This window comes from Amblyomma maculatum, chromosome 9, assembly GCF_055883805.1.
Source record: "Amblyomma maculatum isolate TAMU_Amacu chromosome 9, ASM5588380v1, whole genome shotgun sequence".
Taxonomy (NCBI): domain Eukaryota; kingdom Metazoa; phylum Arthropoda; class Arachnida; order Ixodida; family Ixodidae; genus Amblyomma; species Amblyomma maculatum.
Genome location: NC_139352.1, coordinates 5,854,190 through 5,878,159, shown reverse-complemented (window position 1 = coordinate 5,878,159; position 23,970 = coordinate 5,854,190). Strand labels below are relative to the sequence as shown.

General features: G+C 45.7%; 2 protein-coding genes across 3 annotated transcripts in view; one reads left to right on the top strand and one right to left on the bottom strand.

Moving 5' to 3' along the window:
• Positions 1–915: 915 nt before the first annotated feature.
• On the bottom strand, positions 916–4,205 carry Sec63 (translocation protein Sec63). Its single transcript, XM_084577983.1, has one exon. The coding sequence runs from the start codon at positions 4,086–4,088 to the stop codon at positions 1,770–1,772; it is 2,319 nt and encodes a 772-aa protein (XP_084434109.1). The 5' UTR covers positions 4,089–4,205; the 3' UTR covers positions 916–1,769.
• A 210-nt stretch (positions 4,206–4,415) lies between these two features.
• Positions 4,416–23,970, top strand: part of LOC146178163 (putative phytanoyl-CoA dioxygenase) — a 26,717-nt gene continuing 7,162 nt past the window's right edge. The window contains exons 1-8 of one of the 2 annotated variants that reach the window (XM_084577985.1): positions 4,416–4,678; positions 8,067–8,178; positions 9,930–10,024; positions 11,138–11,301; positions 13,009–13,171; positions 14,760–14,841; positions 16,122–16,303; positions 19,886–20,041. In XM_084577985.1, coding sequence (XP_084434111.1) covers positions 8,118–8,178; positions 9,930–10,024; positions 11,138–11,301; positions 13,009–13,171; positions 14,760–14,841; positions 16,122–16,303; positions 19,886–20,041 — 903 coding nt within the window. In that variant the 5' untranslated portion in view covers positions 4,416–4,678; positions 8,067–8,117. The remainder of the gene's footprint in view (positions 4,679–8,066; positions 8,179–9,929; positions 10,025–11,137; positions 11,302–13,008; positions 13,172–14,759; positions 14,842–16,121; positions 16,304–19,885; positions 20,042–23,970) is intronic. The other variant, XM_084577986.1, reaches the window with a different exon arrangement.

Here is a 23,970-nt window from a genome sequence, read left to right as displayed (position 1 = left end):
GCAAGAATAACCGGTGGGATGCTAACATAATGCTTGCCAACATAATCTTCTATCTAGCGGGAACGGCGAAGGCCTGGTTTACCAACCACGAACCGGAGATGCATACGTGGGACATCTGCAAACAAAAACTGCAGGACTTATTTGGCAAACCGATTGGGCGAGCTCTGGCAGCCAAAAAAGACCTGGCTACTCGTGCTCAATCGTCAACCGAGTCATACCTCGCCTACATACAGGACGTTCTCGCCCTGTGTCGAAAGGTGAATACCTCCATGACCGAAGATGATAAAGTGGGCCATATACTTAAAGGTATCGCTGATGACGCATTCAGTATACTTCTCTGCAAAGACTGCTCTACGGTAGACTCAGTCCTGCAAGTCTGTCACCGTTTCGAACAGGCCAAGCAGCGCCGCATCGTACATCGGTTTGAGCGCCTTCCCAACACGGCAACTACATCCTCATGTGACGATTTGCCCACGTTACAGCAGCCTTCAAGTCAGAATACCCTCACTACCATCGTCCGCAGGGGAATCGAGGCCTTAACTCCTGTTACACGTACGTCACCTCCTGCAGAGGCAACAATAGCTATGATACAGGCTGTTGTCCGCCAAGAATTCGCAAATGTGGGCCTCGTTTCAAATCCTACCAGATCACCCCCTGTACCACAGCCAATCCCAGTGGCTGCTGCTGCTACCACAACCCCGATAGGTTGATCCCTGTCACGAACACCATGTTCCTATTGTGGTTATGATAAGACTTGTGTAATGCGTAGACTGGGAGTGAAAACCAGGGCTCATCTGTGAAGCTGCTTGGGAAAATCACTCTCGCCTATCTGCGGATCAGAGTGCAAAGCATGCACCGCTTGCAAAGCACACCAGATGCAATGCCTTTTTCTTCTATCCAGCAACTTTCAGTAGGTATCAGTAATTATTATAATCTTTAGTAGATTTTATCCATGATCTACAATGACATCTGGTATGATGTAAGAGCACAAAAAGCACATGCACGGCAGAACAACAGGCCAGCCATGTGGAATGACATATAGGCTACTTTTGAAAAATGACTTTTAATAGAAAAATAATGCCGACGGTTTTTTATGCATATCTGTTCTTTCAAGCAGCATTTCAAAAGCAGGCTGCATGCACATGCTTCAAGAAATGTGCATACTGGCCCCCCTCTACCAACATGGCCATTGCCTGTGACACTTCACTGCTAACCCAACAGGGCTGAGATCGAAGTTACCTCGGAAGCTTCGAGACTTAGTTAAATAAGATAGTTCCACCGCTCGGCAATATTTTAACCACACCCTTCTCCTATGCCCCTAAAAAATCATTGACCTAGAGCAGCAAATAACTCCGCCATTAGGGGAGAATACTTACACAAATTAAAACAAAGGCATGACTTCGCATTTATAAAAGAAATTCAGAACAAGAAGTTCGAGCCAATCCGTGCATTTGTACCAAGGGCCGACGGATGCCTTTGTCAAGAGGGCAGCCTGTGCTAGCTGCACTGTCTTGTTCACAGAAGCCTCACAAGCCTGGATGTGTAGCAGGACCATTCATTTGAAAGCCATCACTGTGCAGTGCCTACCAAAGTACAGCTCCAGGTTCCATCATGTACAGTCTTTCAGAACTGCAGCAGCCTTGACTAAAAAAAAAATATGCTTGTGAATCCTCTCAGCATTGGAAGTTTAGCCTTCCGTGCAGTTAGGCTTACTCCTGGAAAGGCTAGGGTCATTACCACCAGTAGTCCATGAGTTTTGTATTGCTCCATCAGTCATCATCAGAGCCCTCACTTGCTGCCAAATCAGAGTCCTCCACCGCACTGTCCTCTTCATCAGCCCTGTCTTCCTCATCTTCCGAGATGTCCCACTGTGGATGAGTTTCCTGCACCTTCTGTGCGGGCTTAACATCGAGCCGGAGGTTCTGCATGACGTCCAAGTCGCGGTATGAGTCGCTGCGTACGTGTAGAGTGTAGTGGTAGATCCCCGTTCTTGACGGAGCTGTAAACTTGAGGACCACCTCCTCAGTGTCAACCAAGTTTGTTACCAAGAAGGGCACTGTGGCTAGGCTCCTCTGCTTCTTGTCAACCAAGTACACCCACCAGAATTCCTGCTTGTCATCGGGGAACAGTGGACAGTGCACGCTGTGCGATCGTCGGGACTTTTTCTCAAGGTTCTTGTCCTTTTTGGAGACCTTGTGCTGGATGCTCTGCCAATCGTCGTCCTCCTCTGCTGGTGCTGAGCTCTGGCTGGTCACACTGTTTCTCTGCTGTCTCGTCGTCTGCTTCTCGCTGTGTCTTTCGTCGTCACTGTCATCAAAGTCACTGTCTTCATCGTTGTCAGCCGCCTCGTGCTGCTCCTCTTCCCGCACTGGCTGTGGATGCGCCTCCTCCTTTGTTTCTGTTGCTGCTGGCTGCTGCTTTTTGCCTTTTCCCTGTACAGCATTCTTCTTCTTCCCTTTGCCACCCTTGCCGCCTTTTTTCTTGCGAGACTTCTCCCAACTCTTGTGCTTGTTGTTGGCGCCGCCCCGTACATGTGGCGAATTGTCCTTGACTCCATCTCCCGCTGCAGCTTCGGTGTCTTCGGCACCGGACGCCTCCTCTGCTTCCGGTTGTGCATTTTCTTCTTTCGCGTTGGACAGCAGGGGCCTCCTCGTCAGCGTCGCTGTGACGGTCACTATCGACTCGGCCGTGATGACGCCTTCGTCCTCGTCGTCCAAGACCTCCGTGCTCACACTAAGCTCAATGAGGGGCATTCTCTCGAGGCAAGTGAGGATGTCCTCGTACTGTTCGTCGCTGAGGTTCCGGAACAGCGCCCGCCTGTCGGCGGCAGGAAGCGCGCAGAGCTGATGCAGGCTACGGATTGACCTGCGCTTGCCGCTCAAGTGCTTCAGTGATTCATCCGTTACGTGCGGAAGCTGGAGGAACGGGTGGCTGTGCTCCCACTGGGCCTGCACGAGCAGTGCGCTCAGCCGCATGGCAGCTTCCAGCGTATCGAGACTGGGCACCCTCGAAATCCTGCCGGCCAGGCCCAGCATGGTCAGCTGCGAGGCGCAGTGCACGAACTCGGCTAGAAGCGCGGGGCACTTGCGCAGGATGTAGCACTTGTCCTCGTCCAGGCCGGGACTCAGTGGGATGCGAAGCATGTGCGCATAGAGCAGCGCACGCGCCTTGATGCTGTACTCGTAGCAGAGGGGCCGCTCGCGGTTCTTCTCGTTGAAGTTTGGCAGCATCTTGATGAGGGCCGGCAGCTCGACGTCGTCTGTCGGCCGAAGCACTATTTCTGGATTGTGGCTCTTCTCGAACTCCAGAGAGGCGGCCAAGACCATGATAACTCGGCGCAGGATGAGCAGGTGACACTTGTTGATGAAGTAGAGGTAGAGATGCGAAGTGTCCAGCAAGACTTGGTCCTCGCCGTACTTGGCGGAGCGGTACCACCACACGCCCACAGCGACGGGCAGCGCAATCATGAAGACAGCCGCGTACAAACCGAGCACCCAGAGTGAGTTTTCCTTCTCGACGATCCACGACGGCAGGGCGATGCCGAACGACGTGGCCCCGGGACCGTCGGGGTTGCCGTATGTCTCCCAGTTTTTGCGCGCCTCTTCGTCAGTTAGTGCGGCGTATGCCTTGGCGATCATCATGAACTTCTGCTCGTCTCCAGTGTCCTTGTCGGGGTGGTAGACCAAGCTGAGCTTGTGGTACGCCTTGCGTATGGCCCGTTCCGACGACGACGGGTCGATCTCGAGAATCTCGTACGGGTCCCACTTGACGAAGTCGTGCTCTAGATGAGCCACCTTGTACGCGGTGGCCGCCATGGCCACCCAGCCGAGCACTATGAGTACGCGGACGACGTTCTGCTTGGTGCGGCGCCACGGCTGGTTGACGCGCAGACGCCGGGTCTTGTCTAGACACTGCGGGCAGCGGCAGGAGCGGCGGCCACCGCTGCTGCCCTTCTTATCGTCCGCGGCACGCTCTTCCTTGGGCCAGAAGTAGTAGGTGCAGGGGATCACAACCAGCGCGAGAAACGAGAGCAGAAAGTAGAAGAAAGTGCCGCCGCTTTCGTCGTACTGAAACTTCGCACCGGCCATGTTGCGCCCACGACGAGGCCAGCCTCCGGCGACGACACACAAGCCGAGCGAGGAGCGAGGTGTACCACGTCTTCAGCGTTTCCGGCTCACGTCGGCTGTGACACGTGACACCAACAGCTTTGGTTCAACGGCGCGCTGTAAAAAGACGCCACCGTCGTTACAGTTCAGAGTCGACCTCAGTGTATGTAGTGTTTGCGTGTAAAATAGAGTGATGCAAAGTGTTGCCGTTTGTTTGCGCTGTCCTTAAGATTAAATTATAATTAAAAATGCAAAATTAGTCGAAAACAAAATTCGCTTGTGTTTCAATATTATTGGTATCATCATCAGCGTTATCGTCTGCTTGCTGTTTACATTTGCCCTCTCGTCACGGGCATGAGACGCGAAAGCGCGTAGACTTCCCTACCCCAATTTCGACTTCAGCGTCCTTTTTTCCTTGATGTCGCCACTTGTGTAAGTGTAGCCAACAGGAACAGTCGCACACACTACGCCTGTAGGCCAGACGTTCAGACGTGCGTGTGACAAACAACGTGCTAAGCAACTGCAGTGGTCGACATCTCTTGTCAACGAGTCGCTGACACATCGCACCGCTGGTAAGACCCTCCTTTATTTGTCACTTCGCGACGTAACCGGCAAGTTATCCGCTTCTACTTGTGGCTCTGTTTGCGATCAAGGTCGGTGGGTCAATGACACGCTGACACGATCGGCATGTGCATTTACTACGTCGTTAGCCTGCATAATAGGAGACGGAGTGTGATCCATGGTCGCTCTGCATGGGCTGTGGGTAGTTCCCATCAGCTCGGATGCGATCGGCGATAGTGCGTACAAGCAGCTGGCAGGTTAATTAACTGATATTGTTGCAGGAAGAAAAGGTCATTCGATTAAGGTGTCACGTCTACTTTCACGGGGGCAGGTTCAGCTGAATGTCACGGGAACTGGAAGACAAAGATCTGCTTTGTCAAGCAGGATTTATAAGAATCCTTTATGCTTAAAGTCGCGTTCTCTTACGTATTATTCAAGTCTGCTTTTCTGTCGCGTTTGAAATTAATTTTGTTCCATTTTGTAGCATCGTTTTTGGCCCTCGCCGCCCGATTTTGGGCCAGCCTCCCGGCATATTTTTCTGCTGATTATGTATGAGCAGCTTTTAAGATTCGTGTGCGTACGTCGTCGCATTTGCAGGCTTAATTTAACTCCATATAGGCTGTGCGGATCTGCACCATTGCTAGGACAAAAGGCTAGCGGATCGAAAACTTCCGCAGAGCTATGCTGCGGCCCGGTCAGGGGTCTGATCAGGAAAACGAAAGTTCCTGGGCCCAGACTAAAAAGAACTTCTTGCCCTAGCTTTCTGCCTAAACCCGCGATCTCGCTGCGTACTGACTCGTTTTGTTAGAGCTGTTCGCTTAGAACATGAAAAGTAGCCTTGAAATTTAAGGAAAAGTGAACGTTAGGGTTCAAAGTAGAAAAGAAAAAGAAAGAAAGTGTGCAAAAATATGAAATAGCCACTTTAATGCAAGCTGGCTTTTGCCACCACTCTGAGTCAAAGGGAATAATACGTCTTTAACTTTTGTTTGTTTGAAAGTTGCTGCCGCGGAGCTCATTCTTGTTCTTCAAATATCGCGGAACGAGTTTACTCTGTGAGAGTGAGTCAAGCACTCAGGCTTTTCATGTTGCCAATTTTCGTCATAGAACTTTTCGAGTTCCGATGGGTGGACGCGCGAGGCTGAACAGAATGTGAGCGCTGAACTCTTATAGCGCTGGCTCGTTCCATATAATTTCTCGTTATTCAAAAGTTTCCGCTAACGTACCTTGCTCAAGATGTGCTGAATGTATGCGCAGCGCATTGTGCTTAGCGCGCGCGCGCGCGGTTATTCAGATGTTCCTTCAAGTTTCCTTGAATGTAGTACAAATAGCGATGTGACGTCCGCACGGTTGGGCGGGGAGGGAGGTTGGGACAATTAATGGGTGCTTTTTATTCGTGTCCCTCGTTTTTCCTTTCGCATGCCCAGAGCATTGTTTCGCCACAGTTGCTCTCGGACGCGCCAGGCGAACAATCTCATTTTCTCTTCTGTCGTCTCAAAGCATGCGCCCGCTTTCCGCTTCCTTCATGTTGTAACCGCGCACCTAGGTCGAGGGCAAGGCATCTGGAGAGAGAGAGAATGAAAGAAAAATCCATATGGCTGTAGCCATTTTACTCCATATGTACAATGGTTTCATATGTGTGGATAGATTGAACGATGCAAAAAAATATAGCTGTTTTGTGTGGTAACCTATCACAATGTTCGTTAATAGTGAGCACGTTAAATTGTGCCAATCAAGCTGCGCGGGAGTATTTCATGCTTTCATTCGCACAGCACGACGGCAAATATGGCCCAACAAGGGAGGAGACACTACAAAGTGCTTTATTATATAGCTTGATCCCCTAAATTCATTAAGTGGTCGGGCTTGCTATAAGCTGCAAAAAATGAGCAACATATTTTAACTTTAGTCGGTTATTTACCGATTGATTTTACTGGGTTTATGGTTACCACCACCACTTTAGGGCACCTTTTATTCTATATCTGTTTAATTTGATTTTGGAAATATGTTCATGCAGCTGCATCTCAAAAGTAGTGTGCCTGATCTAGTCCTCATTCAATGCACAGACAGTATATACAGTGACCTAGTTTTCTGGTATTCCACGGTTAGCATCGCAACAGCAGTTGTCATCACCATGATGATGTGTGTAGCTTTGGAATTTAGCAGAGATATTGGAGTGCTGCATTGGTACACGTCAAAATTTTCAACGTTCTTGAAATTAGTACCCTTAGAACTTAAGTGAGGCACCAGTTTACAGTCTGACAGTCAAGTGGTCATAGCCACTATAAACTCATTGAATATATCAGGTGCTATCTTAACAAGTGTACTCTTGTGTCATGGTGTGAAGCTTCATTGCGTTCTATCTAATGTGACATGCATTTTATCCAAACCCTCCTTTACGAAGATAGTTATCTGCAACCTCTGACGATAGTCGATTAGCCAAGGCATGTCCATAAATTAAATGAAAATTTATATATATATATATATATATATATATATATATATATATATATATATATATATATATATATCAACGCGTGTTTCAGACTTTGTGCACTCATCCCCTACACCACAAAGTTGTGAAATGATTTGGTTTGGTTTATAGGGTTTAACGTCCTAAAGTGACTCAGGCTATGAGAAGCTCCTTAGTGGAGGGCCCTGGAAATCTCAACCACCTGGGGTTCTTTAACATGCACTAACATTGCATATACATGGGCACCTAGCTTTTTACTTCCTTTGATATGCCTCGGCTGCAGACCAGATCGAACTCGCTTCGAACTCACCTAACAGTATTGTATACTGCACATGTGGTGTCGAATTCTCGTCTAACCTCAGGCTTGATTTTAGCATTGTTATGAATTGTACATTCCTGTTTCGCTACTTTAGAGTTCATTGTTGTCACTTTCCTTTCTTTCAGTGTGCAGCATGTCATTTGCTATATGTATACTTTGTTAGTATTTTTCTTATTGACTTAAACTAACTCCTACTCTGCTGCCTTCTCTTCCCGTGGCACCCTTGCAGGTGTGGTTCATTCCTTGAAACTTCCTGCAGCATAGCTTAAATTTTATGCAGTTATGCAGTGTGTCAAAATGGTTGCCTGTGCCGGCTCTTTCAGAACAAAAGCATATGGGCATGTTACATTAATTAGGAGCCATCCTCCACTACAGTGTGCCCTATGTGTGGCAATGGATTGTTAAATCCTATGATTCACAATTACTTCCTTTGCTTAACTAAATATTGAAACTTAGGTTATCCATCTCCTTCTTTGTAATGCCATTATATATATAAAAAAAAAAAGAAAAACAATGTACTACTAAATTTGATGCTTGCACTCCCTTAGCCTACATTCTGGTATCTTCTTACTAACCCTGCACACCTTTCAACCAACCATCTTTTCCTGAACAGAGTGCAGTTTTGTCGTGAGCCTCTGGCTGGTGTCTTGGTGGTGGTTCTGCCATGTGGTTTGCCTTGGCACGATCCTGCGCTCTGAGTCGATCAGCGGCCACATTTAGGCTTGGTAGGTTTCGTGCTTTGTATGACGGGACATGGTCATTCTTTTTTGTGTTGTCTTGTTTCTGACATTCTGTGCATCTCATTCGAAGAGGAAGCCATAACCAAATTTTTTGTGTGAAAAACACATCAGCAACTGTGTAAAATTGCCTTCCCCGCGTTGCGTACATTATTTTTGCTCTTTCGAAACCTTGGCAAAGGCTGTCGTTAAGTTCTCACATGTTTAGTAGTACTTTTGCTGTGTAGAGTGCAGTACTGGCACATGTCAAAGTTTTCAGCACTGTTAACTTTTATGATGTTGCAATCTATGAACGAAGTGTGCATTCAATAGTAGGATGACAGTGAGGTAACCTAAATGTGTCCTTAGCTGCAGTTACCTTTTCCAACTAGCGTTGTCTTGATAAGGGAATAATTACTCAGTGACATCCACCCAAGTGCAGCCATACGGCTACAAAGGAAAGCTCAAATTTCTCAGAACTTCGTTAAGAAAAATTCTTCCTGGTCTGGGGATCGAACCTGGGACTACCGCCTTTCTGAGGCAGTCGCTCTAGCGACTGAGTTAACCATGATGGTCAGCAGATCAGATGGTAGGGCGAGAGCGAATTGATCAATTACTTGAAGTGGGAATGGTGTTAGTCAAATAGTAGCATTTAGTGAGAAGGGTTAACTTCACGAGCAGTTTCCAATAAGGCTGCTTTCTTATCATCATAGTGGTAGGAGGTAAGCATTGCACATGTGTTCACACGTACCTTCAAAAATTGATTGTGCCTGCCACTTATTACTTTGGGCAGAAAATCCCTTTGCGACTTGTATAACCAGACTATCTGGTAGCCATGATGAAACTATTAGCAGTGGTCGTGATGCACAAGGTGCTAAACAACTTGGTGTGACGGAAAAGGGCATTACTAAGAAAGGAGAGGTGTCATGTGTACTCTATCTCTATCAAAATGGGCAGAATCGCACGCTGGGGTTGCTAAACTGAATGAGTGCTGTGTCGCTGGTTGTATTTTGCTCATTGCATTAGCCTTAGCCATTCGAGCCGTGAAGAGAAAAAAAAGCTTGTGGATTTGGCTGTTGATGACCTGATGCTAAATTTAAGAAGATGAAGTTTACTGTACAGGAACCGGCTGGTTAGTCCACTTGTGTTATTAGGGACGCTGGGCTGCTGCACAATGATCAGAGTATGCACAGGTCTACCTGTGTACAGGATAAGCTGAGCCAGATCAAGAGTAGCTTAGCTTTTGGGTCTACCTCACAGCGTGCACAATTCTGCAAAACCCCCAGTTCTGCCTTGGCTTGTTAGTCAATATACAGGCTCACGAACGTGCCACCATGCAGTTGCTTTTTGCCATGTGAAAGAGTTGCCCAAGCAAGTTTCAGTCTGTGTCGAAGCTTGATATCTGTGATGGTCATATGGCAGTTTTTTATGCGGTGTATACACCGTTTTACAGTGCTGCCTGCTGTCTGTTAATTTATCTTGCCCACAGTCTTCACTGTAGTATGTACAGAGGTGGTGCCAACAGAGGCCTGTGTGTCTTTGAAGGACTGCCTGCAATGCAGTTGGGTTGCACGCAGAGACCTCTCTTTTATTGGCCTCAGCCCACACTCCGTCATCAAAGGACAACTAAGGGTAGCACAGTGTCATTTGTGTGGAAATATGGTTGGTAGCTGGTCGTTGAAGGTGCCCTGGAAGCACCACATTATACCTGGAAGCAGTGGCAACAAATATGCTCATTGTCTTTTTTTTTTCACTGCTAGGTATCATGGCCCAGGAACGCCTTAAAACGATAGTCGGCCACTTGAAAGGTGGTGGCATGACCAACGTCATCAGCATGTTTGAAGACAAGAACATTGTAAGTGCTTCTTACTATCCACCTACATAAATGCTTGTCTTCTTGCCGTTATGCAACAAAGCCAATAAGAAGAGTGCATCAAAATGGAAATGCCGTGTATCTACTGGGATGTTTGCCACACTCGACTCAAAGATAGAACCAGAAATGGGTGTTAAATAATTGAAGAAACAGTGTTTGGAGTATTTAAATGGCAAGATGAATGTGACACCGACTAAGTATTTGCAAGTTTCCTGGTTGAAAAGTGGATAGAATGTTGTTCAACAGGCTGAGGAGAGCGAACCCTAATTGCAGTTTTGAGCTGTCAATATAAGACTGGTGTGAAGAACCTCTGGAAAGAGAATGTGTATGACAAATTGACCTTTCAGGATCCTATGGCTTTTGAAGCTTTGAGAAGTTGTACAGTGTCTTTCTGCATCGTTATAGATTGACAAAATGAAAGGAATTCCATAAAAAAAAGTACGAGGGACTTTAGCGACTAAAGTAGTGAAAGGCGACAGCCTGAGTGCCGCATTCTGCTGTGCACCCGGTACTAATTAAGAATTAATTAATTATGCATTAATTGATCAATTAATTAATTAGTCACGGCTAGTTAATGCATTACTTAATTAGTCATATATTAGCAATTTAATTAATTAATCAGTTATTAATTAGCAATTGATCATTGATTGATATGGTCATATAAGGCACGCATTCGCGCATACTGTGGTAGTACTCTGTGATTGGTCGAGACCTCTATGATGTCATCCCGCCTTGGCCAATCAGAGCCGCCGCGAAAGTGGGACACATTTTGTCCACAACAGCATGAGCCATTAAAGGCTTTCGCCCTAATATGGTGCACTTAATATGGTGCACTGGTTGTCATGCGGCATTCATCAACTTGCCACCCAACATACTTTTGTTGTTGTCAGTGCTGCATTGTAAAGAGGAAGCTAGGATCCCTCAGGCTGTTTATGCAGCTTTTTCCTCGGCTTTCCTCGCAACCCCTGGTCGCAGAACAAGTCTTGAAACCTTATTTTGAACCAGTCATGGGGCTGTGGCTTTCCTGTATTCCATATAATGACATCCTCCCACTTGGCCCACGTTGTGGTGTTGCATCCTCAACTCTTTTTGCAGCTGGAGGAGGTGAACAAGAAGATTGGAGCAGCCCAATTGAAAGGAGGCTTCCGGTTCACCCTGGACAACTGTCGCCTTTCGGATGAGCAGCGGCGCTTCTACGAAGACAATGGCTTCATTGTCATACGCAACCTGGTTCCTTTGCGGGACCTCGAAACCTACAAGTGCGTATGGCTGGCCTAATCTGACCAGGTTTTCTCTTTCATGAGTGTATGTACTACGTGTCGTGTACATTCTTAGTTTGACTGGTCGAGGTTGCAAGGCAAGCATCATTATCAAGCTTGAGCTCCAAAATGGCACACCTGCAACCACATTTGGCAGTGTAAAATGCACAGGCTTGCATTGCTGTGTCATCTGTGATGGTTTAGAACTCTGCAGCCTTGTAATACATCTTTGTGCACAGTGTTAATAATAATTATTATAGATTGTGATTTTTTAGTCTCTTCTGGCACGTTTTAAATCTCGTAAAGAAACCTCACTATAAAGTTAAGAAAACCCGTGTTTGTGAGAAAACCTCACTACACTGCTCGAATTGACATCACTCTTGGCCTGTGTTTCCCTAGCTGGAAGTAACGTTTTAGTAACATTTAGGTACCGAGGTTGCCAGGAAAGGGGGTGGGTGGGGGGAGGGGTGGAGGGGAGGGCAAGAACATGCACTGGGACACGCTTGCGGCTCTGCAGAACATTGCCACTTGATGCCAATGCTTGGCATATGAAGCGCCCCAGCCCCAGTACTCCTGGCACAAGAAACCAGAGCACGGTACAATATTGTCTAATGAAAGTGTTGGCACCAATCAAAGCACCTCCTTTTCTCCTGGGCAGCAAAAGCCACAAGTTAAGTATATACACTTTGTACATTTATATGCAGTGATATACAATGTAGTTGTAATGGAAATCCAATAGAGGTAGTGCATTTTCGCAACAAAGTTTTAATGCGATGGAGTTAAAGGCCTCGATTTGCTAGAAAACATGGCATGTATTGGATTGGTGTTGTGAGTGAAGAATCATGAGCATGCCTCTGGCAGGTAATAGTTGACAGGTTATGTGGCTAGGCAATGATTAGTTGGTGGTTTGTGGGATGTAACGAGACCGCTAGGCAATGATTAGTTGGTGGTTTGTGGGATGTAACGAGACCGCTTTTGAGGTGGGAGGGTGAGATGGAGATGGAACCCTCTGGCATCCTTGGATCCAGAATCAGGGCCGGTACTTCTAAGCCTCACATGCATGTTCATATGTAAGCCATATGAACAGGCTTACAGCACGGCTTTATTTCTATGTCAGGTGGTCTTTCACAAAATGGGATAGCATATGGCTGTATGCCAATGAGTGTGTGTGAGAAAACAGAAGCATGAATTAAAGAGATTAGCGATTAAGCGAGATGTAAAGTGCATGTATGCAAATGAGGACCCACAAAGGGAGCTTCGGATAGGAACTATTAATGCTATCACGGCTATTTTTTTTCCGAGGTTGCTATTATTTGGCTTTGCTGGTTTGTTTGAAAACTGGGCAATTTGATTATTTTGCATGGTTCCCGTGACTTTGAATTAATGGGGCTTTATTATACTCATTATTTTGTGGTCCATATTAATTCATGTATTCTAACATCTTATGCAGAACTGCACAGAATAAAACAAGTGACCAAAGTTAGTGTTGATACTCCATAAACTAATGGAGTAGCCTTCAAACAACAGGTGGTGTAGCGGGGGATAACCAATTGTTTGGTAGAGAAGTTAAATTGGGAAGCTTGTTGGGAGAGGGTGGGTAGAGCTGATATAGGAGGTATTTTAGGAAATCAGCAGAGGCTTTTGTCTGGAAGTAGGCCTAATCTACTGGTTGTGTTTTTGATGATGTCTGCTATTCACTGCATCCAGGACACGGTTCCAGGAGATTGCTGACGGAAAGGTAAAGGTGCCTGGGCTGGTGGTGATGAAGGACATCACCAAGAGGGAGGCAGACCATAGCGAGTATGTGGTCAACAAGCTGCAGGAGCTGTACATGGATGACGTGCTGTTCAGCTACTGCACCTTGCCACAGGTCAGTAAAGAGGTCACTTATGCTGACATTTAAAACCAAAGCATTTAATTCTGGCGTTAGAAAGGATTTTAATGTGTTCCATTAAGATGATTATGGGCAAAACCTGACGGCATTGGCAGTTTGAGGAGTGGCTGTCTTACTTTTTGGTAGATGCCTCAACTGCACCATGAGGGAAAGGATTATTGAAGGAATGAAAGAAGGAAAAGAAAAGGGCACTGTGATGGAGGCATGGTGAGGACGAGGCAGTGAAAAATCTCAGTACAGTTCCTGACTCAGGGACCTCTTTGTGTGTAGTTTATATCAGAGCTCATTAATACTACCAGTTGTGAAACTTCCCATTGGGCCCATGTATAAAAAAAAAAAGCGGTTTTGATTGATCAAAATTCAGGTGTATACGAGTAGTAGCGATGCCCGCAGCCATTAAAGTAAACTGCATCTAAGTTGCTAACTTCCAGATTGTTAATAAATGCACAACTACGTGAAAAATAAAATCAGTTGAAGACTGCAGTAGCAAAAATTCTTAGAGATGACAGCCATAGAGTTAAAGTTAAGAGAGAAAAGAAGAAAGAAAAAAGTGATTTCCAAGAAGGCAATGATGGCAATAACAGAAAGCTTCTATTGACCGCTTCTAGATGGCGTGACAATTCATAGGCATCCGAAAAATGCATGCAAAAACTGGTCACTTTTTTAAGCGGAGGTTCTCAACTGGTATGATCCAAAAGCTCTGGTTTATATAACAAACTCTAATGTGATGCGATAAGCTTGATTTGATGAGAATAGTGGAGAGGAGGGTGCAGCTGTAATGCATTGGCATTAGTAAGCGGTTTTTGCGTAAAACACGGCAGCACTGTGACTTTTAAGGCCACGTCTAAGAGATTGAAAAGCTCAGAACTGTTACCACAGAGGAGAATTTATAGCCACTGTATCCATTTTCAACTAAATGAACAACACGTAAATAAAATTGTCAATGATGCTAGTGAATTAACTTCAACCAAAATTGATTGCACGGGATCACAAAGCTTATGCACCCCCGTTTTGATTTGCCTTTTCCTGCTTCTCTTGTGTGTTTCTTTGTTCATGACCCTCCTCATCAGTTGCAATGATTGCCTCTGGGTTTTTGCAAATGCATTTAATTGGCTGGTATCACTAAATTTAGAGGTTGCCTTTGTTGCACTGCCATTTTAGTACTTTTACTGAATGTGTTAGGCACCTTAGTACTGTCTTTCTTCGTTTTCATTTTGAGGATTTTTTTTCATTTGCCATCTTGTTTATTACTGCAGGACAGCAGGCAGTTGCCTTCAGCAGGGTGCAGTTATGCTGTCCGCAGAATTACCGTCGCATTGCTGTACCTTATTGCAGTCCCACTCATCTGTGCTCACTAGCAGTAGTTGGGTTCACAGCCGGTTCTTGTGTATTCATTCTGTGGTTGTTGCACAGTTGATACGATGGGAAGGGGGGGAGTGTAATACCTGAAGCCATTGAGGTGTGCATGTGGCGTAGATAACATGCTTTTTTCCCCCTCCAGATCTTGGACTATGCCAGCTCGTTCTGTGGGCCCAAAGATAACATGCTTTTTTTCCCCTTCCAGATCTTGGACTATGCCTGCTCGTTCTGTGGGCCCAACCTGACTGCAGTGCACACCATGCTCATCAATAAGCCACCGGATACTGGTGAGCTTTACATTTCCTTTTCAAAAAAGAAGAAACCAATAGGTCCAATTGGGCGTCCTTTTTGGATCCATAGAGAATCGTAGGTCAGCTGGCTGGGCTCATGAATCTGTTTGGGTAGGCCATTTGGTTTTTCTACCGCCCCTGCTGCACTTTCCTGCTCTTGGAATCTAGTTCATTACTCTCTGGGAGCATTACTTATCTTCTCTTCGTATTATACTCCCTGTCCATGCCTCTTGATTTCAGCTAGGACGTAGTTAAGTTGCTTTTGCTGCCACTCTCTTATATTCCTGTCTCTTCCCTGTGTTTAGTTACAGCTTAAACTACTTCTTTTACCTATAAGTTACACATGGTATAGTTTATGTTTTTGTTTTGGTCATGCTTATGCGATAGCCTCATTAGTAAAATGGCAATGTTTTTTTTTTCTACATTAATTCAGTTGCTAGTTCAACATGCTTTGTTTATTTCTTCTTGTATGCGTCTGCAAGCTGGTCTGGCTTTATTGCAAATATGCACCAACTAGCCCGCTATTTTACGGATGCATGTTATGTGTTGTGTGTAGTTTAACATCATGTAGTGACCCAGGCTATGAGGTACGCTGTATTGGTTAGCCTAAATTAATTAAGACCTGCTGGGTTCTTCAGTGCTGTGTACTGACATCAGACAGTACAGAGGAGCTTTTAGCATTTCTTTTAGCATCTTTTTTTGTTTTTTTTTCTTTTAGCTTTTAGCATTTATGATTTCAAAAGTAATCATTGCGCTAGTGAGAAACCTGTTTCTAAACATGTGATTTCATGTTATCTCCAGGATGGTGATCCTAGTTAGGGTCCTATAAAGGTGGTCACAACGGATTGAGTGCAGCCTAGTGATTGTGACACCGCTCAATCACTCCTTCCTTTCAGGTGACAGGGGAGACAGAATGGGCTGTATATTTCAGTCAGCTTGGCACAGCCGGGCAATGTTGAGCAGTGTGCAATGAGAAAAGTGCTGGTTTTAGAGTGATGAGAAATTTTATGTAAGAGCAGTGCACCAGACGAACAATAGACAGAACACCTGGGACAACAAGCATTGTGTGCCTGCTCCTGGCTTTCCGTCTTCTGTCTGTCTGATGCACTGCTCAGTAATTAATGGCACACCAAATAACCAACTCTTCTTCACCGAAAAAAAAATAAAGGAGGTATTGTTTATCAGTTTCTAAAGTGAGCTCACCTTTTTTTTGCTGTTGTTGCCACTGTCCCATAGTTTGTGTTGGAACTGAGCTGCTAACTTGTCCCTTTGTGCAGGTGCTCTGACGTCACGGCACCCGCTGCACCAGGACCTGTATTACTTTCCGTTCCGGCCAGCAGACCGCATTGTGTGTGCGTGGACAGCGATGGAAAAGGTGACCCGTGAGAACGGCTGCCTTGTGGCTATCCCCGGATCACATCATGGAGAGCTGATGGAGCATGGCTACCCCGAATGGGAGGTATGTCACTCCACCATATTTTTTCTTGGTGGATGGTTAGCTGTTTCAAGGAGTTGGCTTTACACATGCCATGTTCATTCGGTCAGAGGCCAGCAAGATCCTACAGTGCCTTCTAATGTGCTCGGTAAAAATAATCAGAACGAAATTCCAGTCAAGTTTTATGCTGCCTAGGAAACTAGTTTTATAGTTACAAACATTTCAAAAGCTGTGTAGCAGATGGCACGCACACTTTGCAGCATGTCACGGAGTTAAGCTACTTACCGGATTCATATGATGTAGGAATGCACACTCGAGAGCCGTCCTCAAGATGAGCTCATTGCCGAATGCACTAAAACATCGTGCAGCAAAAGGACCGAGGCTGTAATGTGGTTAGGCAGGCCCAAGTTTGCTAGAGTGGTGACGTTTTTATCATTTCAGGCGTGATTGCCATGCTGAACTGCTGTGTAGCAGTTGGGACACTATCGCTTACGAGGGACAAGAATCTGTGCACCGCATGCATTTTTGGAAGAGGAAAAACATTGTGCAAATAAATAAAAGTATTCAAGATTGGCATTGATTCTCAGTGTGGTAAATTTATGCAGTCGGCGTTCGTGTCACTCGTAGTACCCAAACATAATGCATGCCCAAGCACTGAGGTCTCTGCAAGTTGCAGCAAGCTGCCCAAATATCATAGCTACAGCTCCTGAGGTTCTAATTGTGCCTGCTTTTACGTCATTTCTGGCTGTTTGTAATGGCTTTTCTTTTCTTCGCGGTTTTGAAGAGCACTCATTGGCACATTCACTTTTATTACGAATACCTTATTTTGTTGTTAGTGCTCTGTCTTGACGTACTACTAGAAAATACTCCTTTTATGGAATAAAATTTTTTATTGCAGCTGGCCTGTTAGGACTGCAGGCCAGCATGCTGTAAAGGTCATGTCATTACTCACTTCATCAAGAGTAGGGAACTTGTATGAGCCTGAAGTAATCTAGTTTTATTCTGCTGAAACTGTGTCAGTAGAGTGTACCATTATTTTCACCCTTTGCCACTGGATAGCAAGCAAGAAACCTGCTGTGTGGTAGAGTATAGAGAAATGTGTCAGTGGGGTTCAGAGCTTTCTTCAGCTGTTAAACACGAAGCTTCGTGCTAACATTTTTCCTTGGTTATTTTGTGTCCGTACATGCCTTTATCATATATAGCCAACAAGCACAGAGTTAATGTTTTCGCAAACCCCTGAGAAATTTGCCATTTGTGACGATACTGCATAAATCTGAGCATTGAGAACATTCCAGCATAATATCTTGTATATTTATTTAGTTATTGTCTTTCATACTGTCTGCTTGTAGTGCTTGTTTTTTGGCACACTAATTAAGCACCTGAGAGCAGTGAATCTCTGAGCAGCTTTTAGAATTGCTTGGCTTATGAGGTTTAACGTCCCAAAGCGACTCAGGCAATGAGAGGCCATAGTGGTGGGCTCTAGAAATCTAGACCACTTGGGGTTCTTTAATGTGCACTGACATCATACAGCACATGGGCACCTTGCTTTTCGCCTCCATCGAAAACCGGCCGCCATGCCTAGAATTCGATCCCATATTCTTGGGCACAACTGTCAAGCACCCTAACCGTTGCACCACCCCGCCGCAGTGTTGTAATGGTTGAGGTGCCCCCACATGCATAGTGCCTGCCTTTACTGCATGAAATAAGCATCCGAGAATAGCAAACATGTAACAAGTTCCAATTATGCATTTCCACACTGCCCAGGCATTCTCTTGACATTGTTCCTTTGCTTTCATTGCACTGTACTTCACACTTATCAAATTTTTTTGTCGTGTCCTGCTTTTACAAATTATTGGTTACTTACATATGTATTGTGTTATTGAGTTTGCATCCTCGTCTTTGTTGCTTTGTTCAAAAATTATCTGGTGCATCTCTGCTGCCATCTCACCTTGTCACAGAACACTTCACTCAGCTCCATACAGCAGTGGCAGGTGTTAACAATAGCTCGCCATAGTGATACGGTTTATAGCTAACTAATAAATACTATATTGAAGGAATAGCCATTGCCCTTGAAGGCTCCCATAGAAGCCTGCACGTTCGATGTCTCATTTTTACTACTTCTCACGAGGTAAAATGAACTTCCAGTAAAGCCCACTGGCCATTTTGAACTGGCGATATTTATCCGTAACACTTCCCATCGTCTCCGTAGCACGTTGATGTGGCAGGTTGAGACCATCGCACTTAACCATCTCTGTCGAACAGTTCACTAAGCACATGTTCAGCTGCATGGTGCATTCATCTGGATCATGGAAGACAGTTGGGCTAGTTAGTGTGTATTCATGGTGTGTGGGACACTAGCATGCTGTCCCGTCGGTTCCTTTTGTCTCTGTCCTTTGTGTTCTTCCACCCTAGTTGCAATGTTGTAGTCATTAATTCATCTGGACGGCCAGTCTGGTTTTATACTGCCGCTCTCTTCTCTGAAAATCGGATATGCTGCCGACTGAAGAATGATAGACTTGCTGTATTATGTTATGCCTTGTCGGGTATATTCAATGAAAACACAGTATAAATGCATTGTAAACACATTCTCGACACAGGTTTCGCTTCAGAAATGTAAAGAAATCAGTGTTACCTGTTCACTATGGCTGTGAAAGAAGAAAGTACAACATGGTAACGCCAAAAGCAGGAAAGCCCAGCCAGCAAGCAAGTCCATGCAAGCCCTGGGAAGAAATGAGTGACAAGGCTAACATATTAAGTTTATGTATGTTCAGCTGTATGGTGGGTACTAATTGCGCATGTTCGTGGCTCCCACAGTGCCGGCACTGCCAGCTATGTTGTGCTCCGTACACAAGTATGTAAACCTGTTGACATGTGAAAGTGTGTGCCCCTTCAACTTTGCTATGTTTAGGTTTACCTATAATGTGTATACCTTGTGTATATGAAAACTATGCAGTATGTGGCAGGGACAAACTGAAGGACGTGTCTGTACATCTCACAACAGCTCAGTTTCTTTCATCTATTTGTAATGCAATAACATTAGAAACCTCTTTGGAGGAAAAAAAATGCGTGGTCAGTCAGATAATTCTCAGTGTAGTAAGTGATGTTACCTGACATACATAATGTAATCAGGTGTTCATGGGAATTTTCGGTGCTAAAGCATAACTTTGCAGGGTTAATCAGAAAAACGGGGGATCTGTGAAGCCTCAGACTTTGACCTTTTGAGGATGCCTCTGGCAGGTTGGCAGGTGACATAGCCAGGCACTTATTGGATCGGCAGTTTCTCTGACTTCACCTGTCTTAAAGTTACTTGTCTTTGTGTTTACTTACATTAAAGACATGTGTGATGTCAGCAGTGGTGTATGTGACATGTGGTAACTCAGATGATGAGTCTGCTTTGAAACGGATAGCGAGCCTGGCCCTTAGCTGTAGTTGTTGGTGGCTGAGGTACACCGCACCAAGCACCATGAACGACAGCAGGCAAGAAGACAGTGACGAAATTAGCTATCTCTATTAGCTGTCAACAAATTACTCCAAACTAATGCTTTTGCACATTATTCTAGGTTTAGCCGCGTTAAACCTATGCAATTCTTTTTTCCTGTTTACTAGGGTGGTGTGAACAAGATGTACCACGGAGTTAAAGGCCTGGCGGACAGCGTGTTTGACAAGCGTGTCTACTTGGAAATGGAGGCTGGTGACACCGTCTTCTTCCATCCAGTTCTCATCCATGGGTCAGGTGCCAACAGGACCAAGGGATTCCGCAAGGTGTGCATTCTCGGAGCTTTTGTCTCACTGTATTTTTTATTTTACTTTCCTGCCTACAAAGCTCATGACAACAAGCATTGTGATGTGATTGGAAGTTTCCAAGCTTCTACAGTTTACCTGCACTGTTCATGCATGGTCAGAATCTTCAGCGCTGCTTCTTTCATGAAACTCCTGCTGGGGTTTCACATAGGGTGAGCTGCCACAGAACCTGCCAGTTGCCCCCATATTGCAGGCAGTATCAGCGTCTAAACGTTTTGCTGTCGTCTTATTAGCTGAAGTGAGAATGTGTTCTAGCACTTAGCTAGTTTTCAAATAGAATTTGCGTCTTCCACTTGGCGATTGTAGGAAGGATGAGGGTAGTGCTAATGAGTGTCTCATCATTGGAGCAGACTTTCGGTGTAAAAACTAGTATGCAGCATTTAAATGACTCAAAATTGCTGTGAATGAAATTTATAGCTTGACAGAGCACATTTATAATGCCCGTCAGATGAGTTGCAAGTCTATTTGCTTTTCTCCTGCCTACATATATCTTTCTCAGTGCAAAAATTACAGTGTGCAAACGAAAATGTCACTGCAGTTCGTACTTACTCGATACAGTACAACCTTGATAATTCGAACTCGGTTAATTCGAAATCCCAGATAATTCGAAGGTTTTCTGCGGTCCCGTATTTTCCAATGTAAATTTGGCCGGATAATTCGAACAGGCGGCCTGCGCCAGCCCGGTTAATTCGAAAATTTGGACTGCTATGCGGCAATGCCTGATCTATGTTTCGCCGCAAACCAGGCGAAACGACGGCCCTACGGAGCCGCGAGGCAAAGCTACATAGTAATGGTGATGATTTATAGGCGAAGCGCCCCAGCCGGAGCACTCTCTGCACAAAAATCGGTCCACAGTGCGCCTCGCGCACCGCCGAAACACGCGCCTGCAGAGGAGAAGACGTGCTTCACTGCAACACGGCGGGCATACCGGTTTTTATCACCTGACCTCGCCCCCACTCCATCCCTTGGTGTGCTTCGCCCACTCTTCCCCCGTGCCTCCGATGCTGCAAGTACGCCACCACCACCGCCGCACCGGTCTCGCCTGCGCCATTTCTTTGTGTTGTGCGCTGTGGTTAGGGGTCGGCTACTGTGCCGTTTTTTTGGGCGGGACTGTGCAGAAGTGCTAGCTTTGTGACCGTAGCAGTGCAGAAATGCCAAAGTACAAGACTTTAACGCTGCAGCAGAAGTTCTGCTTGATCCAGAAAGCAGGCAAGAGCGCTTGTTCGAAGACCGAGTTGGCCAAAAGGCATGGCGTGCCCCTCTCGACGTTGTCCACAATTGCGAGTATTGCGATCGCATCAATGCGCTCTGCGCAGAGGATGAGTCCAACGCAGTCGGCTTCGCCGAGTATATCAACATTGAGAGCAAAGAGCAGACTGGCTACTCTGACTTGGAGAGTGAGATCACTGCTGGTACGAACATGCGCGATGACAGCGACGATAGCGACGACGCGGTCGTGATGACTTCGAATTAACAAGGTTGTACTGTACTTGGCGCATGATCACTCTGCTAAAGCAGTGGTCACACCGAGCTTATCTCGTTTGGCAGACCATTGGCAAAGGCATTTTATGCACTGTCTTTGCCCTTGGCACACTAAGGCAACATTGACGGCACACCAATGGCCTGCCTATGGCGTCGTCGGTGGAGCGTCATCAAGATTGGGGCAGCCAGGCAGCAATCAGCTAGAACACTTGCATGATGCCTTGCTGTCTGCTTCAACAAAATATTGTTGCTGTTTTTATTCAACCCTTTATCTGCAGCTGCACTGCATGACTGCTCCGTTTCCCGTGGAATTGATTTCAATATCTGCTGCCTGCCTTTATCCGCTGCTTATCTAGTAAATATACCTTGTGAATTTGCTGAGTGAGTGCTCCAAGAGCGCAGTGCACCATTCAGCATTTACTGACTGCGCATATTTTCCAAGGAATGCGCCAATGATGGCTGGACCCTGGCACTACTGTTTCTTTTACTGGCTGTGAACAAACGGATACTGCTGATTGCATGGCATAAAATGCAGTCTGAGCTCTCCTTGTATCAATATTCTTTTGTCTGCTGCCTTACTTATCTTCCACAATACGAGAAATCTGGAAGCATCACCGATGTGTGCGAATCCACATCTAGAAAGCACTTGATAGCGGAGTTAACATTGTTGAGGCTGCGTACGATCGGTGCTTCCCACAAATTGAATTTTCTTTGATTTATGTGATTTTAAATCATTGTATTTAGAAATAGGCTTCGCAGTTGTGTAAAACAATTAAAACAACCTATTTGTTGCCTGTAAGTGATGCCGACAACAGCTGCCAACCAGTTTCAGTATTGCACGGCAGACTGACAATACTGGCACTTCCTGTTCAATGTATGCATGTTCTGAAACTAATTGGTTGTCGATTTCATTTCATTATTCAAGAACTACACTTTACTGCCATTTTATTTCGCTAAAACTTGTCAGTTCTTTTCCACATTCACCAAAACTGTACTCACGAGCTGTGCGTATTCACTAGGTCTACTGGTCATGCAACAGGCCAGCATTGGCTATTTTGTGGCGCATAGGTATCTAAGGCTATTTTCAAGTTCAAAAACATTAAATTTTTCTCCCATGCATAGTAGACTCCCATTAGGATTAACTCTAGAATAAAATAAACAGTGGGAGGACATTTGTTTCACCTCTCATATAGTGAATGCAAAAAAAAACAAAAAACAATCTACTTAAGATAAGCACTTCGCATACGCTAATCGGTGAAAGTGAGCTTTCACGGTTGACCGCTGCTCACCAATGCAGCTGTGCTTGAGTGTCTTAGCAGCCCTTCCAAGGAAAGGAAGCAATAAAATGATAAAAATGAAAGTTTATTTTGGCACAAGCGACGAACGGAAATGCAGGATCGGCACTGGAAATCTGCTTCTGCGAAGCTAAAAGTGCAGGTGCTTTCCCTACACCACATGTGCCTTTTGCCCCTGCATTAGATTTGTGTTGCTGGCTGAACAAGGGAGAGATTAGCTGGACACAGGGTAATTCTCCGGCCTCCCATGATACCTGCACACCTGCTTCTGGAGACTGCATGCACCTGTGTGGTTCCCCTTTCCTGCTGGTGCAGAGTGACAACGCTGCGGGTAGTCAAGACGCCGATTGATAGTGAGACTAGGGTGCCTCAGCTACGCCGAGCACATACTGCGTTGTTTTCCCTACTTTAGCATTCACATACTTGTGAATCCATTACACTGGTCCGCAATCTCGAACAGGGAGGAAGCAGAGCATAGGGGAAAAAAAAATAAAGGGGTTCAAAGCTGCTGAACCGAATGTGGAGCGAAAGATTTGGCTGCGGGTAACTGATCGTTGCATCAAACACAACCAGCAATCTGTTGAACGAATAAAAATTCACCGGCGTTCTAGGCAGAACCCACTTTCGTGCCTTGGACATGCAATGCCAACAGACGCTTTCCTGCTGCACTTGGTCAGGTCTCCGCTGCGGCGCGTGCATGCATAGTACGTAAACTACCTTTCTACTCTCTGCGTTGGTGTGCATACCTGCTGGGATGCCACTACCCACCTTCTCCTCTCTAGCGAGCACAGTGGCGGAACATCTATGGAACGGCGCAGCTGGTTGCCATGGTTACAGCGCATGCACAGTAGCGACTCTGGCTCCGCACGACGACCTTGGCTTCACATGATGCAGTGAAGGTTTCGCTTCAGAAAAGGACAGTTATGCGTTTTCTGTGTAGGCCTCTACCGCAAGCAGCCTCCAGCGGAGCCGAAAACGACCTGAAAAGTGGCTGCTACCGCAGAAAGAGATGAAGAGAACAAATTATGGAAGGAAAAAAACGGCTAATGCCATTTTCTAGTGGGGGTCGCGTGACTGCATTATCATGGCAGTGCTGCTGCCTCTAGCCATGCC